The sequence below is a fragment of the Dermacentor andersoni genome, chromosome 2, assembly GCF_023375885.2.
Source record: "Dermacentor andersoni chromosome 2, qqDerAnde1_hic_scaffold, whole genome shotgun sequence".
NCBI classification, from domain to species: Eukaryota; Metazoa; Arthropoda; class Arachnida; order Ixodida; family Ixodidae; genus Dermacentor; species Dermacentor andersoni.
In genome coordinates this window covers 83,291,909-83,308,086 of record NC_092815.1, presented here as the reverse complement: position 1 = coordinate 83,308,086, position 16,178 = coordinate 83,291,909, and the positions used below count along the sequence as shown (strand labels likewise).

Here is a 16,178-nt window from a genome sequence, read left to right as displayed (position 1 = left end):
TACCGATTGAGCTACCACGGCGCCGTTTCCCCAACCACTATCTTGGGTATTTGTGTGTCCTAGTAGAACCCTGGGAGTGGTGGCGAGTGGTAGGTGGGAGTGGTGGCGAGTGGTGGCTGTGAGTGGTGGTGTGGCCTGCGGCAACAAGGATGTTCCACGTCCGCCGCCAAGGTCTGTGAGTGGTGGTGCTGGCTAACACTCCCAGGGTTCTACTAGGACACATAAATACCCAAGAAAGTGGATCGGGAAACGGCACCGTGGTAGCTCAATTGGTAGAGCATCGCACGCGAAATGCAAAAGTTGGGGGTTCGGTTCCCACCTGCGGCAAGTTGTTTTTTCATCCACTTTAATTTCCATTAATTTATCGTTTCTTTATTTTATTTATTAAGCACAAGTAATTTCCCCTGTGTTGTCCTTGGTGTCAGTGTTTGTTGGCTTTTTATGATATGACTATATATATATATATAAAGTGAGGGTATGTTGCCATGTTGGAGTGCTAATAGATGTGCAGCTACACAACCAACACAAATTGTTCAGGGTAGGTTTTGAAAACAGCAACGTGGTCACACAAGATTATCCTAAATTACTAGGATGCTAACTTTAAGCCAAATGTAGAAAAATTACCTTATTAGGACTTTTATGTCATTATTGTAGCAGTTATATGAATGAAATTGAATGACCAATGCTACCCGCATGGAAGCTTTGGCTAGTTGGTTTGACATAGAAATGGTAAAGAAGGGGCTATGCATGTGTCTACAAACCTTTCATGTCTCTTGTGATGTTTTATCATTTTTAAAGCAAAATGGTACTTTGACCTCATTATTTCACATAGGCTTGGAATAATGTGAAAAAAAAAAGCCAATGTAACATGACCAGCACCGCAACAACAGTATGTCCTGAAATTCCAACTCTTTTCACTACTCAATGCTTCATTGGGTTCACCTAGTGAAACAAATCATAAAGGGGTCAAGGCAAACAAAGAAAGAAGGAATGGGGTAAGTGCTTGTTCTGATGCTTCCTTCTTTGTTGTCATTGTCCAAGATGAATTAACACCGACTTACTTGACCAACTTTTTTGGTTTTGTTGAATTTCTATGGCTTTATTGACTGGTGGCCTCCTTTGCAGCCCTAATTAACTACAAGATACCCTAATTTAATGAGATTCCTCTCCCATGTTCATTTTTCTCTACCCAAACAAGCAAGGAATTGCTGAGCTGGTCATCCTAAACATATAATAAAGGCAAATATTCACTCATGCCAAGGCAACATATTAGTGTGGTGCCAAGATGTCCAAAGCACCACTCATAACAACAACAGAGCTTTTGTAAGAAGGAAAATAATGTAAGTGTAGAACAGGATTGGAACAGATATGGTACCAGCTCCCGTAGCATAACATTCCTTATTCACAACTGGCGAGACACAGCCTACCATTGATATTAATGACTTGCGATGCATTTTAACATTAGAGTAATGCAGTTTGGCCACTGTTATAGGATTTTCCCGCGGAAAGTTCCGTGGTGCTACCCCTACCCACTGTGCTGTTGGTGCCATTTTTCCCGGAGTGTAGCACCCTCTCTCTTTGAGTCTATGACTTAAATAATGCAACATGACACCCAGCACACCAGGCCTCCGAGATTGCTGGCACTGTTCCATACATAAGAGGTGTCATTAATCACAGGCAATCTAAATTGCAGCAAAATTGTGCCGCACCTTCAATCAATGAAGAGGCTGCACAATTCTGTGAAAAAATCACATTCTGGCACAAAAAAGTGGTTGTAAAGTTGAAGATGTGCTTGATCAGTCTCAATGGAGGTCAAATAGCCACAGTGCTACCAGCAGTTGGACAGAGAGAGAGAGAGAGAGAGAGAGAGAGAGAGAGAGAGAAATGGGGTTGGAGAGTCCAGGACGTTAAACAGAAGAAGGAGTTGAACACAACTTGACGGTTGCTATTAATCTAGGTTGGTTCGACATTTGCTTTTGGTGTCCTTTTGAAACACTCTGCAAATGAAATACTAGGTAGTTTGCCCAGCATGGACTTGCCTGGCAAGCGGAATGCAGGAATCTGAGTGCGACGCTGCAGAATCGACATACTCCCTGGCAGCAGAGAGAACCAGGTCCACTGAGGTCTTGTATGGCAAGCTGTTTGGGTGCCTCAGCTTGGAAGATGTGCCTTCTTGGTGACAGGTCAGCAGTTTTGATGCTGACCCAATAAACTCGCGATTCCCCGACCCAAGCAAGGCATTTGCCACAATCTGAGGGAAAAAAAGAAACGCAAGCAAAGGGCAAGTGTTCAAATGACAGCTGAATCTGTCAATATGCAAGCAGATAGATGCCAGACCAATATATACATACATACTGCCTTATTAAGACATTTGCACTGACTTAAGCCACTTAAAAGGCTGATAGTGTAGAGACGTGAACACAGTTTTGCATTTCCACTCTGCTTAGACATTAGACAGTATTTTATCACAGTGCAATCAGGCTACATGCACATGTTTGAATGCCTCGTTAAAGAAAGAAATAAAGTATGCGAGGGCTCGCCACAATTTGCAGAGCAACTACAGTGATAGCTGAAGAACCTAACTCAGAAATGCAGAGCAGTGCATTTTGTACAATGCTTCAAGAGTTTTTCGGGAGGCTTTTTGTTGTGTGCTCTTTTCCCTGCACCATTCATGCATATAGGCTTGAATAAAGCCTGCCTCGTTACACTTTTATGCACATTTTGTCAAAATAATTTACCTTCTAGTTAAATATTCATGCAGAGCAGTACATTTATGTAAATGATTCAGATGGAAAATACTTATATTATTATGTGGCTCTTGCCTCTATTCTAATACTTCTCACTGCTTACATAGCTTACATATAAATGCAGAGATATTACCAAAACATATCACAGCATAAAAACTAAAGAAAAGCGAAACAACATGAAATCTAAGCAACATAACCAAACCCTCTAATTCTGTATCACTGTCAGGCATCGTGTGGCAGCGATCTATCAAATGATGGCTCAGCACAAAGTACCTTGACACAGTCAGGCACTGTGATATTGCTGAAGACGTTCTTCTGAAATTGCAATATGTCGTCCAAGAAAGAGCTCCAGTCATTTTCTGTCAGTGGAGGTGATCTGAAAGAGAAGTTTTTCTTTTCTTAAAATAAAATTGAAATTTTTCACAAGCAAGATCACACTACAAAAGTTTGCCAATATGTCTGAGTCACTGTCTTACAGAACAAAGCTTTCTTTTAGAAATATGTAAATTTACATTGCAGAATAGTCTACAGCTCATAAAAGACAGTACTAATTATAAACCAGCCTTTTAAAAATGGCCACCATTGGCTGCAAATGGTGGTCACTAACATTGCCAGGGTGAGGTCTAGTACACACACAAATACCCAAGAAAGCAAAAAGGAAGTGACCGCCACAGTAGCTCAATGGTAAAGCATCACATGTTTATTGTACTAATGTGGAAGACGTCGGCGTACCTCCCACATGTGGCAAGTTTTATTTTCGTCCGCTTTACTTTGCTTTTCCTTTCTCTTCCTACATTTTAATTAAAGCAAACAGTTAATGTCTACTGTGTTTTCCCTGGTTTCATTGTTCATTGGCTCTGTGCGGTTGCATTAAACAAAAAACTGAGCCTCTCGGTTCCCCTTACTCTTATCGTTAAAAAACGGCTTCCCATGCCACATTACAACTCAAAGTCAGGAAAAAGGATACAGTAAATATGCACACCTCTTTAGCGCTGCAGATGTGACTTTCTTCAACAGGAGCTCAAGCTGCTTCACATCGCTGGCACTGTCAGCGATCGTCTTAACGCAGACCTTGGCACCATAACGCTGAAAACACTGTGCAACCCTAGAGGCAGGAGGGATAAGTGCATTTAATGCATAAACAGGTTGCTTGAACATGGACTTCACGGTCTTGCATATATGTAGTGCTGAAAGGATGGCAAGACAGCTATTTTCTGTATGTCTCTCAAATGTGAGTTACTTACTCAATGCAGCTTTCAAGAGCATCCAGTTCGTCATGTAGCCGCTTCAGCTCCTCGCTTTCATTTTCACCACTGCAGAAAAGCACAGTTAGCTGCCTTATAAAGTACACGTGGAAAGGAATACACACACAATAAAAAATTGAAACAATTTGCATGAGCCACCTATGAATTCCTACTCGGGAGAAAACGACATACAATGACACTGCAAGACCACTTGCCTGAAAGGTTCAATCCCATAAGCTGCAATAAAGTGACCCATCAGGACTCCAGCTCATGAGTTGGATATAAGCACACTTTCATTGAAAAAAGCATTACACAACAAAGCAATTGAATACATAGTTTTCATTTTTTATGTGAAACGGACAACAACTACATAGGAGACTGAGTTTCAATGTCTGAAGATGAAAACAACACTTTATGAGGCAGCGTCCATCATACTGATACAGAAAGAGTAGGTACCGTATTTATTCGCGTATAACCCGCACCAAAATGTGAAAAAACGCGGTTAGAAAGTGGGGGTGCGGGTTATCTGCGAATTTTTTCCTTGGGAGGGGGGGGGTCGGCTTCACCGCAATGTGCGGCGGCCTCCCCGTGTAGTCCGCCATCCCCATCGTCATCGACGCTTGTCAAGCCGATGAAGGGCCAACGAAAGGCCAGCATTGTTGAGCCTCGCGTTAGGCGCTGTTTAGTGTACTTACCCCAGTTTGCACTGTTTGCCTGCTTTGTTTTGGCATCATGAGTGCGACTCGACGGCAGTGTTTCACAGCGAAAGAGAAGCTAAAGATTATAGCCGCTGCCGAAAAAATCGGCAACAGAGCTGCTGCAAGACAGCATGACGTCGACGAGTCGTGCATTCGCGACTGGAGGAAGAAAAAAGAGAGTCTCGAAGCAACGAACCGGGACAGGCGAGCGTTTCGGGGTCCGAAGACTGGCGCGTACCCCCACCTCGAGACGCAGCTTGCGAAGTTCATTGAGGAGCAGAGAAGTCGTGGCCACGCTGTTTCGACTGAGATGGCGCAAATGGAAGCCCTGAAGTTGGCCCGGGAATTGAACATTCCACGTGAGTTTCGTGCAAGCCGTGGATGGCTTCAGCGCTTCATGCGAAGACATGGATTTTCTATGCGGCGGCGAACAACCATGTGCCAGCGGCTTCCTGAAGCCTACGAGGAAAAGTTGTTGAACTTTCAACGATATGTGATCGCACTTCGCAAGACGCTACCTAGCATTCCACTGCCCCCAGGAATCGTTGTGCGTGCGGAAGAAAATTCGTGGATGAACAGTGGCCTAGTCGGTGACTGGCTTCGAGTAATCTGGGAGCGAAGACCAGGTGCCTTGCTGGCACGCCGGTCGATGCTCGTACTAGATTCCTTCAGAGGCCACTGCACTGATGCGGTGAAGGCTCGCCTTGCCGATACCAGCACCGACCTCGTCATAATACCTGGCGGCATGACGTCCATGCTACAGCCACTCGACGTGTGCCTGAACAAGCCGTTCAAGGCACACGTGAAGCGGCTGTATGCCCAGTGGATGGCCGACGGCATTTACGCCCTCACACCGACGGGACGCGTGCGAAGGCCTGATATTCCATTGCTGTGCCAGTGGATCGTGGATGCGTGGAAAGCGATACCGGCCGATTTGGTGCGCAAAAGCTTTAAAAAATGTGCGATCAGTAATAGTTTGGATGGTGCCGAGGACGACTACGTCTTTGAGAGTGGCGATGAAGCCTCGGATGGCAGTAGTGAGAGCGGCGACGATTAAGAATCGGATAACCAGTGACGTGGTGGCGGTCGTTTGAATAAATGTTCTGAAAACGAAATGATCACTGAGTGTGAGTTGCATCTTTCAGTTGCATCTTTCTAGCGCTCATTTTTTTTTTCAGGTAAACGTGCGGGTTATACGCGAGTTTTTTTTTTTTTTTTCCGCCGAGTTCAAAGTTAGGGGTGCGGGTTATACGCAGGGGCGGGTTATACGCGGGTAAATACGGTATTTGTAAATGTGACACTCAACCACACGTCACACCATAAAGCTGCATCACACTGTGATAGACCAGGTGGTATTTGAAAGTGTAATGAAGGGTAAAGGGAGTGAAGTCGCGACTTTGCATGTTCCGCTGAATACTAATGTTCCAATGCACTGCGACGAGGAAGTAGGCGAAGCTAACAGACTGCGTCAGCCCTTGACAATGGTGTATTGTAACTTGGCTTCGGAAAGTTGCATACCTGACTGTCTAAAGAATTTTTCCAATGTAGCCCAGATACCTTGAACAAATGGCAACACAAATTGCACATCTGCTGGCTGTGACCCACCTTGCCCCTCGCTGTGGAACACATTTTATGATCCTCTCAATGTAGTCCAATTGGTCCTCTCTGCAAGAAAGTGGAAAACAGGCACAAGGTGTGATTATCAGTTCACCAAATGCTACACAATACCCTCAAACAGGATTTTCTCTCATGCAAAGCATGGCCACAAAGGCATATTTAATTAGCCACAGGAGTTAAGCATTCAGTTCAAGAGCCGAAGCAAATAAAGGGGTCATAGATTTTTTTTGTCATTGGCTGTGCCTTCTGGCTCTTCACTGCTCTCTCCATTAAGCAACACCAACTTGTCAAAACAGCAGACGTGTATGTTTGTGAGAATCATTTACTGCGCACCAATTTTTAAGAACAGTGAACAGTGGCAACCCAAGTGGCTACTATGTGTTTGTGAGCTGAAATTAAGCATGCCATCAATGCAAGAAGTTATTGTCAAGTTTCTTGTCAAGTAAAGAAATTAAGAAGGGCAGGGGATGAAATCTGTAGCAAACATGAAAAGCTTATCGACTACAAAGCTTGTATCATTACAGACAAATTAAACACAAAGAGCAAACTCTAACACTAAACAGTGAATGAGGGGACTGCGGTTCAAGTACGTTAAGACTTCGAGGTTGAATTTTTTTCACAGAACTGTGCCCCCGTGCTCAATTTTTTTATTGCCATTTCCAGTAGTAGGAAATGATTGGAAACTTTTAAAGGCAGCAAAAATTTATTGCAAGCAATATTCTATTTTAAAAACACTTGACTTGCACCAGCAGTATACACACAAATACGCTATACAATAAGACGTAAAAAAAAATGTCTAGGTGACAGGGCATGCTCCAGGGTACGGGAATAGGCGAACTGCAACAAAAGGCAAAGAAAAATAAAGCCTATTAGTATCTCTAAGCTTTGGCCATACAGGGGTATATCTAAGCTACTGGAAACATGATAAAGCCGGCCAGAAAAAAACAATAGCACCTCCCCCATGCATGCCTTGGAGGCAGCAGACAGTGCACGCAAGACTACATGACCGAGTGCTCAGAGGTAAACAAGTGGAGTTGTGAGCCCCGGCAAGCGGAAATGTAATTTCAAATGGCTTTGGGTGACTCCATAGAGATGGCAGCAGCTCTCAACAACCAGTGGTGTTGAATATGCATGAAATTGCAACGTAAGTTCAGCTCCACATAGGTATGTACATCAAAAACAAATGCGGGACGAATAAGCGGTCTACATGTATGGCAAACATTCTCAGAGGGTTAAATAATGCTGCATGGGGACAAGCGAAGTGTGAAAGATGACCGGCTGCTGTGAAGTGAGGGTAAAATTATCTGTAATTTATCTTGCCCAAACTGCAATTCTCTCATTTTGCTGTTCACATTCGAACCATCCCATTCATAACTGGTGCAGAATGGCACACGGTGGTACAGACAAACCTTGTTACAAGGAAGTTGCATCCAACAATAGAAATCTTCATTATATCCAATATTCGCTACATATGTACATACTGATATTGGCCCCCCCCAAAAAAATTGCAATTGGATCTATGTGAAAGAAATGCGAGTGTGATCGCTCAGGTGGGCCTGATACTGTCTTTTGTTGATTATTATAGTGCATTTGCAGCTTGCAATGCTGGTATGTCGCACATAAAACAATGCTAAATTACAAAAATGTGTTTTGCACAAAACATTAATAGGTAACCATGTGATCACATTGATTACACGGGATTGGAACAATGGCTCGCTGGCTGCAAGCCAGCCAAGCCAAGCTGCTGGCAAAAATGCGCATTTGCATCTAGAATGTGCAGTTTCAAGTTGCTCTTCCCAAGTATTTGACACTTTTGCCACCATAATAGTACATATGTTGAGCTGAGAGCAACCAAACATTTGTTCTGCTGTAACCGATATTGTCTACAGTCCTGCATTTTTGGTTTCGTTATAGCAGAAGAATACTCACTGAAATACACGACCAACCAAATTTTATGTGTACTTTGTCTTATCTGATAATTCAGTATATCTGTGTTATATCGACCTTCGGCTCTACAACTGAACATAGGCCATAATGTACAAAATTGAGTAGCCCACCTTTGGCAGCTACGAATGCAAGACAAGGCCAGTTCCGCAAGTTCGTGAGCATCTTGCAATATTCGCTCCGGATCCTTAACAAAAAAGAAGTGCATGTTAGTTATGTTCAAGATACACAATGATCGTTCATGGTGAAGCTCATTTTATATTCAAGGGGTGAACTGTACCTCAAGGTTGGAGTTCTCAAAGACCTGGACGCAGGGCAACAAGTCTTCTTTCGCTGTCTCTGAGAGGAATTCTCCCAGCAGACGGCGACGGCTGCCGGGTGAAGCTCGCTCACACCGATTCACAAATGGCAGCAGCCAATCTCGGAAGCAGAGCACGTACTTCTTGTCTGAGCTCTATCAATTACACAGAATGAAGCCAATAAGACAGAGTCTCAAGAAAGCACTGGAAAGATATTTGCTACCCTGCCTTAAATCTGAGCATGTGAAGTGATGCAACAAGGAAACTGAACACATTGTATTCTGCTATTCATAATTGTACGCCTATTTGTGCTGCATAAATTAAAACACATGAGCAAGACAAAATAAAAGTGTTTTAGTAACTTTTCCAGCTAAAACACTTGTATATCTATTACATAACTAGCTGTAAAGCAGTTTTTCTGGACCGTATTTCTCCCTAGTGCTTCAGCATTCTAGGAGCTATCTATTTTGCCCAATAATAACATAACAAAAGTCATAATCCTCTTCTGACTGAAAACTGGCAGAGGAGATTGCTATTATTTAAAATATAACTGATGCAAGGATAAACGTCCACACTTCAATTTGGAAACGGATCAGGAAGAATAGATTATAAGACTTTAAACCAACATAGACAATGACCAGTAGTCTCACAAAAAGGAAATAGTATTACTACCAAACAACAAACTTTTTCAAGGACTTGAGCTCTCATACAGCTGGGCGTAGAAGTGCGCTAAAAATAAAATACAATCAACATGACAAAAAACTGCAGTTTCATTGGCTACAAGATATGACGATAGACCAACTGCAAGGACATCAGTCACCTGGCTGTGGTAAATACAGTTCTTTCTTTGACAATGCAAGTACTTGCCATGCTCATCAGAAGCCTGATCTTCTCGCCATCCGAAATTTCCTCCAGCTGAGCAAGAGTCAATGACTGGCTGATGCGACACTCATACACAAGCGTCTCTAGGGTAAGGAGGTCACCATAGAGCTTGCCTAGTCCCTACAATAAAAAAAAAGCAAACATATTGTGATGTTCAAGTGACAGTAAGCAGGTAGACAAAGTATGATAAACTTTAGAGGAATAGTTTGTGGGCGAACTTGTGCTACAGTGCCAGACTTGTTTTTTACTGCTTAGGAAAAAAAAGTTACAGTTTTGCTCGAAAAATGATGTATCAATTGTGATAGCAAATTAGTAGACAGCTATACAAAGTAAGGATAGTAGATTTATCGGCGTTATAAATTAGTAAACATTCACTTGCTAACTAAATTAGAAAGCATGGTGGCACGTGCACACAGGCAGACGGAAATGTATCTCACTCAATGAGCACAGACACTCGCTGTCAAAATGCTGGCATGACAAAGTGTAGCAGCAGCAGCGAGCAATTTAACCTTCATGCTGCCTCTCGCTTCAACGGCAACTAAGCGGTGAGAACACTGCGCACACGAAGCTGTGAACTCTGTGCTCATCGCAGCTCACTTTCACGATAGGGCCCGTGTGGCTGTGCACTACGCAGCAGCCACTAGATTAGAACACCCCCCTCACTCCCCTCCCCCCAGTGCGATGTGCACAACGAAAAACGGCGCCCTTCCTCCCCGCTTTCTTGCCTTGCGCATGCGAGATTGAGCCGCCATTGTCGGCTCACCATCACACGCTTTCAGTTGCACATACAGCATAACAGCATGTGGTGACAATGCTATGGCCTTTTTACTTTATATGGAACATTACGGCTCCAGCGATGGCAACTGCATAAATGTGCTTGGAGTGCCCATATAATTTCTATCATAATAAAAGAAATAAATTTAGGTAACGTTTACTGTGGAGTTGCATTTCTCTTTTTGCTGGTGGCACTGCACGTAAAGAGATGCAAATTTGTACTTGCCAGCTAGTGCATAGTGATACTACCGATTAGGGCATAATTATGTTGTGTCCCTATTAGGTACATATAACTAAGTTTCACTGTGCTTTTAAGAAGGAGAAAAAAAGCGTTCCTGTATAAAAATACATACACATGCACACACATAGCATACCATCAATGAGGAACCCAGCACTCTTTTATTCATTGATTCACAAGACAAACCTGTAATGCTGGTGAATGATTATGAGAGGAATACGTACCTCGACATTGTTCAGGCACCCAATCTTGACCAGCTCCAAGGCATTCTCAACCAGGAAACTCATCTCTTCAATTTCGTGAGCTCGTTCCGAATACCACTGCGTCAGCATCTCGCAAGTTGGCTCTTCCGTCCTGAACAAAATACAAAAGTAAAGAAGTAATTTTAATGCTCATTCCCCACATAAGAAAAAGTCACAGTTGCAGGATGTTCATGCACCTTCAACAGCTGCACTCGCCTCAATATTACTGTTCTCTCTTGTTATGGTTGGTGTGTAACACCCCGGGCAAAAAGGATGCTCAACAACCATGCCTCATCAAAATGGAGGATGGATTCCTAATTTGCTATGGTTGTCTCAAGTGGTTGCCGGTCTGGCGAGCACCCTGCAGTGTTCACAGGCCCCCTTGTGTGTGTGCGTGAAAACCCTTTCCGCAAACTGTCCGATTCCAGAGGAGATCCTTTCCACGAACCAACGTCACCTAGGAAAGTTGGAGTGGCTGAAAAGCAACAACGGGGACGTACAACATCGCCCAGGAGAAAAGGAGCAGCCGCAAAGCAGCGAGGGGGACTCAGTGCATGTCACGTGACGTTGGCGTGAGCAAGATCCCGCCTACGATTTTAGTGGGTCTATTTAAGGGGCCTCGCAATGTACATTTTCATTCATTCTCTTCTTTTACATCTTTCACCAACCACTGAATAAACAGTGCAAGTTTTGCACTAGAAATCGTCTCGTCCCTACCTGGTCGGCATGGTCTACCGAAGCCTGCAGCCTGCCGACAACGTCACGCTAACCAATAGTAACGCCGGTCGAGCTTCGAGAAACAGGCATCGCAACACTCTACATGACTGTGAATCATGCCAGCAACCAGCAGTGCACCTTTGGTGCTCGCTGCTGTATTGCTTGGCATCTGCTCCTAATGTGTGGTGGTTTTTATCTTGCCATCTTTACAGCCCAGCAAGCTGATCGACTAGCACAAATCACTTAGCATTTAGCAATTTAAATGAAACAGAGTCAGGTAACTTTTGAGTGGCATACTCTGTGCTTTAGTACCCCATTATAACAATCCAGCATGCAGTGAAACATGGCTTACAGTAGATGAAATTACTGATTCTAGCTCAATTTCTATGCCCTCTACACTATGAAAACACCCAAATCCAGCAAAATTTTTTGTAAAAGGGTTAAGAGTAACTTTGCTTATGGAAAATTCCACTGGTCATACTAGATGGGTGATCTGAGTCCTCAAGTGTGCATTCGAGCTGCACTTGAAGTATGCCAGAGGAAGACAAAATGCTCTACATCAGATGCTGCAGAAGTTGTCGTGTTCAGCTAGCATCTAATGCACCATCTATTTTATTTAGTTTAGAACATCTATCTGAATCTACACTGAATGGTGGAGTGAGAGACACAGAAATCTGCCACAGACAGGGTTGATCCGACATGACCAGTGGAATATGTGGGAAACGGCAAAAATCCATTACTTCACCCACTGCAAAGCAGTGCCAATACACCCTCACTGGATGCACTTTCTCTTCCCTTGTTCTCAAGCAGAAGATGTCTCGAATATGACCATCTGTGCCCAAACCACCGAACACACTAAGCAGGTGCTAAGGGAGACAAGGACAAAACACCAACCAGAGCAGAAGCAGTGGGAATCAGCATCTTCCGAGAACGACACTCAAAGTAATCGAGCAAAGCCAGACGCCAGAAGTTACAGGTCCAAGTCAAGGTGAATACCCATCCCCTTCTTTCTAGACTCCCTACTGCCTATTCATCAAGCATCCCGGAAGCCAGTACGTCTTGTTGGGAAGACCAAATAAGCCATTAGCTCTGTTTGGTTATCAATGAATGTGTGATGTGTCAGCACCCATGCTCCCCAGTGTGCCTCCGAAGGTCGGTAGCCCAGAGGTGCGTTTGTGTGTGCTTGGAGCCTTGACAGTGTCCATAGCACCCAAGTAGGTGCTAGACCGGGAGGAACCCCCTACAGACAAGAACTTGTTTCTAGACACACAGTGGAAAAAAGTTCTAACAAAGAGAGAAAACCTGCTCTACATCGACCATTAGAATGAATGTAAATTTATTCACTCAGTGATTCAGCAAAATTTCCTTAATTTAGATTTCATGGAACTACAAGAAACATCCGAATCAACTGAATGCCAAATGATCAAATGTTACCAAGAAAACAATAAACAAATGCTTACTACATCAACATGCCTCTATTTACTGAAGAAATCCGTAGCCCTCATTCCTGCTTTGGACAAAGTCCGTGAGGAAGCTACAATTCTGGTCCCCTTGTGACACCTTGTGGTGGCAACGGCATTGTGACTTCCTTCATAGAGCTGCAGCGGTATGCAACACGTCTTCATCCAAATAAACATGCTTTTCACTACTGCACGCACAACCTGATCATGATGTAGCTGGTGGTTTCGATGCTAGTGCACAATGTGGACCCAACCGCTTTATTTTGGTTGAATGCTAGCTCCGATTTGACTCTTTTGCTTCGCACATTTGCAGTGCTCCAGGCTAGGTGTGCCCCAAGAGTTATTGAAATTAACCGGAGTGCAGTTAAGTATAGCCAAATTAACAATAATTTCATGCCATCAAATAATGAATACCCTTGCAAGAACCAGAAGGCTAGTAAAGTCTGTATTATCAAAATTTTAAAATTAATGGCAGTCTAGTTAGTGTGATTTTACAATTAGATTTATTTTTGTTGCGTAGAGCTTACTATAACTAGGCTTTACTCTATGAAGGCAATATAATGAATGCTAGTGGGGATCCAAGTGATGAAGCTTGAACAACTCACCACCACTTTTGTAATGAAGGGTTGTCATCATAGAAGTCTTTGTCAAATGAATTCCACACAGCAACCATTGGTGCCCTGAAATGGTGAATTTAAGCATGCATAATAAATTAGGCACTTGTGTGAATGTTGGAAAGCATTAAAATTAAAAAATGATTCTGGCAAATGTCCCACGAGCTGGATCCTTACTCTTGAATCATTTCCTCACACCAGTCCTTCTCCCTGAGGTCTTGTGTGTCCCATGAGATCACTTCTCGTGCGCCTTGTTCCGTGATCCTGAGAAATGAATCCAACAGAGCATGGACGTCATGAGCCAAATAAAAATGGCAGTATCATGACTCACAGTATACTTGTTTACTTATGTTTAGGCTCATGTAACAGTAAATCAGATAGTCAAATTACATCTGCAACGTAAACAATAGCTGAGGCATAACATATAAACTAAGAAATGACATGCATTTGCCAGGCTTCTGAGATGATGGAACATGGCTGTGCAATCTCAAGACAAAAATGAACTCCCTTCATTGTAATCAGTATATATGCCTTTCTGCTATCATGCCAAATATCACTGCTTTATGTATGTTTACCTCAGTGACTTGACGTCTACAGATTCGAGATGGACATCCCTTGCAACTACTTGAAAGAGTGATACATTGTAATTTTTTATCTCTTATCTGCTTTATCATATTTCATCCTTGCTTCTTTAACACACTGGCCTTGAAAAAAAGCAAACCAGGAAGTAAATAAATCAAGGGCCACAATCTTGGCCAACGACTTTTGGAGACACAGACAAAGTCGCAACCAACATGAAAACACCTTCGTCATATCTGATACTCGCTATATGCATATAATTTGTTACATGCAGATATTGACAAGCCACATTTAGATATGCCATATTTGTACAATTCTACCACACCCCTGATTGTAACACATAGTTATGTTACCGCCCAAATATGGTCGGCACTTCCTTTACGCTGTTTGCCGAACACAGAAAGTCATCTTCAGTTCCATCTAATGCATTAGAAATGCCACACACACAGCAAACTGGAAAATGGTGAACATAGGGGCATAGGAAAAATGTCTATTCAATGGCAGTCTGACTAGCTACCTTGCACTGAGCCTTTTTTTTTTAATTGGAAGGATCAGTTTCGGTTTTGATTCTGAGCACAATTCAAAAAAGGTGCACATTATAATCGTGCAAATATGGTACTTCATTACAGTTAAAGCTCGATATAAAGAACTTCAATTTAATGAAATTCTCGATATAATGAAATATTGAACTTTTCAAAACCTCTTGTTCATAACCACATCCTATTTAAAACCTCAATATAACGAAGTGTGTATGCAATTTCAATAAAACTAAATTTCAATGCCACCGCAAAGGAATGCTGAAACAATAAATGAAAACTTCCGTGGATGCAGATGGTCAAATGATTGAATTAGATGCACCTGCTTACAAAGGCACCTCTAAAATTGTGTGCTGCACGATAAGAGGGAGCACCGAAGTGGAGCCGCATCATGCTCCGTACAAAGTCCAAGTGTGATAAGATCCTATTGCCCCCCCCCCCCCCCCCCCCCTTCCCGCACTGTGTGCTTTAGGTGTGAGTGGAAGTGTGCGAGAGTGAGACAAGAAAGATGGTGGTGTCACGAGTGCTGCCTTCCCGCGTGAGCAAAGAGGGGAACGGGAGCGAGCTTGCGGTAACATGATCAAGCACACATGACAAGGCGGAGTGGGGAATGTTGGCGTGCGTCTCGATTCCTGGCACATCTCTTGGTCGTGGCTGTGCACGGCTGTAAGTGTGGCTGAGCGTATATGCAGCCGCGCACCCTGCTTTAGAGGTAATCTGCAATGTGTGCAAAGAGTAGGCATGCCAAGACGGTGTGGCATCATGTAAGCTGTGTTCCCGTGCATTTAGTATTGGAGGTTGCACAATCTTGAGTTTTGGTGACTCATTGGAGTGAGAGGCAGACGGAGCATTCACTCTCTGCTGCCGGTGCTCTTCACGATAGCGTCATTCCAGTGCAGGCGATGCTATCAGCTGCGGGGGCGGAGCACACGTGAAAGTGTGGTTGGCTTTGCGTGGCTTTGCTTAATTCACACAGCCAATGTGAAGATATTGTCGCCGACTCCCAAATTCATCGAAATGAATTGTTTTCCATTCAAATTTGCTTTTCTCGATTGCCTGATAATTCAGATAATTCTGCAGCATCCGTCCATGTAAAAAAAATCGAATGGTGATTGTATTTATTTGCATAAAAGGTTGAATTTCAATCTGATTAAATTTTGGTATAACGAAGCAAATTGCCGATTTCACCGACTTCGTTATATCGAGGTTTAACCTACATCAGTGCCAATTATAAGTCACTCCTGAATATATCAAACCCAAACATATCGGGTTATTGCATATATCGAACAATTGTAACCACTTTTTGGAAATCCCATGCAAAAGTACCTATAGCGTTGTACGGCATGTGTATCGAACTACCGTTCGCCAACCCCTTTGATACATAGAATGCTATGCTGCACCGCACACCTGCAAGTACACTTCTCCTAATGCCGATGTGATCACTTCTCTCGCAGTCAGAAATATTTAATGCCAATTAATTCAAAACAGCACTGTTTTCGCAGATCTCAATGGCAGTACACACTACAGAGGAAGAATAAGCAGGGTGCATGTCTCAGTTTTGCTCACTGCACATATGTATGGCTTGTG

The 16,178-nt window shown here is 43.2% G+C and overlaps 1 protein-coding gene across 2 annotated transcripts in view; it reads right to left on the bottom strand.

Annotated features, from left to right (window-relative positions):
* LOC126541732 (NBAS subunit of NRZ tethering complex-like) overlaps window positions 1–16,178 on the bottom strand; it is a 118,570-nt gene that overhangs the window by 57,564 nt on the left and 44,828 nt on the right. For both annotated transcript variants that reach the window (XR_008614816.1, XM_055076888.1), the window contains exons 21-31: window positions 13,654–13,740; window positions 13,468–13,542; window positions 10,668–10,797; window positions 9,417–9,551; window positions 8,531–8,704; window positions 8,364–8,437; window positions 6,295–6,354; window positions 3,992–4,060; window positions 3,730–3,852; window positions 3,021–3,123; window positions 2,040–2,251 (exon numbers count right to left, since the gene is read on the bottom strand). Coding sequence is in view for 1 of the 2 variants with exons in the window: in XM_055076888.1 (XP_054932863.1) it covers window positions 2,040–2,251; window positions 3,021–3,123; window positions 3,730–3,852; window positions 3,992–4,060; window positions 6,295–6,354; window positions 8,364–8,437; window positions 8,531–8,704; window positions 9,417–9,551; window positions 10,668–10,797; window positions 13,468–13,542; window positions 13,654–13,740 (1,242 nt within the window). In the remaining variant the exon portion in view is untranslated. The remainder of the gene's footprint in view (window positions 1–2,039; window positions 2,252–3,020; window positions 3,124–3,729; window positions 3,853–3,991; window positions 4,061–6,294; window positions 6,355–8,363; window positions 8,438–8,530; window positions 8,705–9,416; window positions 9,552–10,667; window positions 10,798–13,467; window positions 13,543–13,653; window positions 13,741–16,178) is intronic.